A 1,501-nucleotide genomic window follows, 5' to 3' on the forward strand; every position below is an offset into this window, starting at 1 on the left:
TGGACCATCAATATGATTGATCATCATTATAATTTGGATTCACAATCTAGTATTGTTCCACTTCTGATCATGTAGATCCCGTTTAACCTAAGTATTATAATGTAATGAAGAGCTTACGTTGGTTGTGTTGTTCTCGGTTGGGTGAGGCAGTAGAAGCGTAGTTATCCTCTTCGTTTGTAGTTGATCAAGTGTTTCAGAAAGACATCAAGGAAGAGAAGTAGTTGATCAAGTGTTTCAGAAGTTGTGTTCTTGAAATTTTGAAATTCAAAGACAGAGACAGAAAGAGAAGTAGTTGAGTTCTGATTTAGAAACATACATCAAGAGCATATTTATATATGCTTCTTTGTTACATGACCCTTTGTTACATGACCCGTGACTCAAATAAACTAGTGTCGAAACATAGTACAACCTGTGAAACAAAAGGACATTGTAGCAGTGTGAGAGAGACTCCACTGCATCCGTTCATCATAAAGCAACATCAGTGTAGAAACTAACAAAATACTACACTGATCTCGTACAAATAAAGCAACAACAGACTTATTAAACCAGCAACAGACATAGCAACCCGTGATCCAGACATAGCAACCAGTGATCCAGCAACAGACATAGCAACCCGTGACATAGCAACCTGCAAAAGAAAAAGGCAACCTCAAAGTTAATAACTAAACATATTGAGTTCAACAAAAGAAAAAACAGAGATTCCAGCAAGCAAGTTAACCAATTCAATCAAGGAGTTCAGAAATGAGTTTGTTTTTGAGGGTGATTTCGTTAGGAGATAGATCAGTTTCTTTTTTGGCAAGGAGACGATCTAGGAGTTTCCCGTGACCTGCACAACCTAAACAATCAACAGAACATCATAACTACCTAAACAACTACGCAACTAATCACTGACCAGATCAAAGCATCTCAGCTACGAGTTTGTCCTTCAGAGACACCTCACTTTCAGTGAGAGTTTCTTTTTTTGACAGGAGACGATCTAGTAGTTTCTGTTTGGATATGTTCTGTTTCAAGTCTAGAATGCTCTGTAGTCGATCATATGCAGCTTCATTCCTATGCCTCTTGCGTTTGGCTGCTTTGGAAGCCTTAACACCAGGCGGTCTAACCTCGTCCCCATGTATCACCTCCTCAGCTTCCTTCCTTTTCTCCTTGGCGCCATCTCTTGACTTAAAAACTGACTTCCACTTCTGATCATGTCTCAGTTCCCTCCAACAGTGTTCCATGGTGAACTTCGCTTGATAATCATTGAAGAAGATCTCATGAGCAGCCTTCATGACATCATCCTCATTTTGACCACTTGATTGGTGCTTCATTGCCGCTTCATAACTTCCCACAAACTTGCAGACCTGCTCGTTCACCCTTCCCCACCTCTGCTTACACTGACTCCATTCTCTAGGAACGCAGCCAGTGAGCAGAGGGCTACAATTAACATACGCCTCAATTCTCTTCCAAAAGGAAGTAACCTTCTGCTCGTTACTGACAATAGGGTCCTTGCTCGTGTTCA

General features: G+C 40.8%; 1 protein-coding gene across 1 annotated transcript; it reads right to left on the reverse strand.

Annotated features, from left to right (window-relative positions):
• Positions 1–386: 386 nt before the first annotated feature.
• On the reverse strand, positions 387–1,310 carry LOC106297714 (glutathione S-transferase T2-like). The gene is made up of 4 exons (XM_013733904.1): positions 915–1,310; positions 827–835; positions 547–628; positions 387–409 (listed from the first exon to the last, which is right to left on the reverse strand). Exons 1-4 carry the CDS (start codon positions 1,308–1,310, stop codon positions 387–389), a joined length of 510 nt encoding a protein of 169 aa, XP_013589358.1.
• Positions 1,311–1,501: the final 191 nt, after the last annotated feature.

This window comes from Brassica oleracea, chromosome C6 (genome assembly GCF_000695525.1).
Source record: "Brassica oleracea var. oleracea cultivar TO1000 chromosome C6, BOL, whole genome shotgun sequence".
In the NCBI taxonomy this organism is placed as follows: Eukaryota; Viridiplantae; Streptophyta; class Magnoliopsida; order Brassicales; family Brassicaceae; genus Brassica; species Brassica oleracea.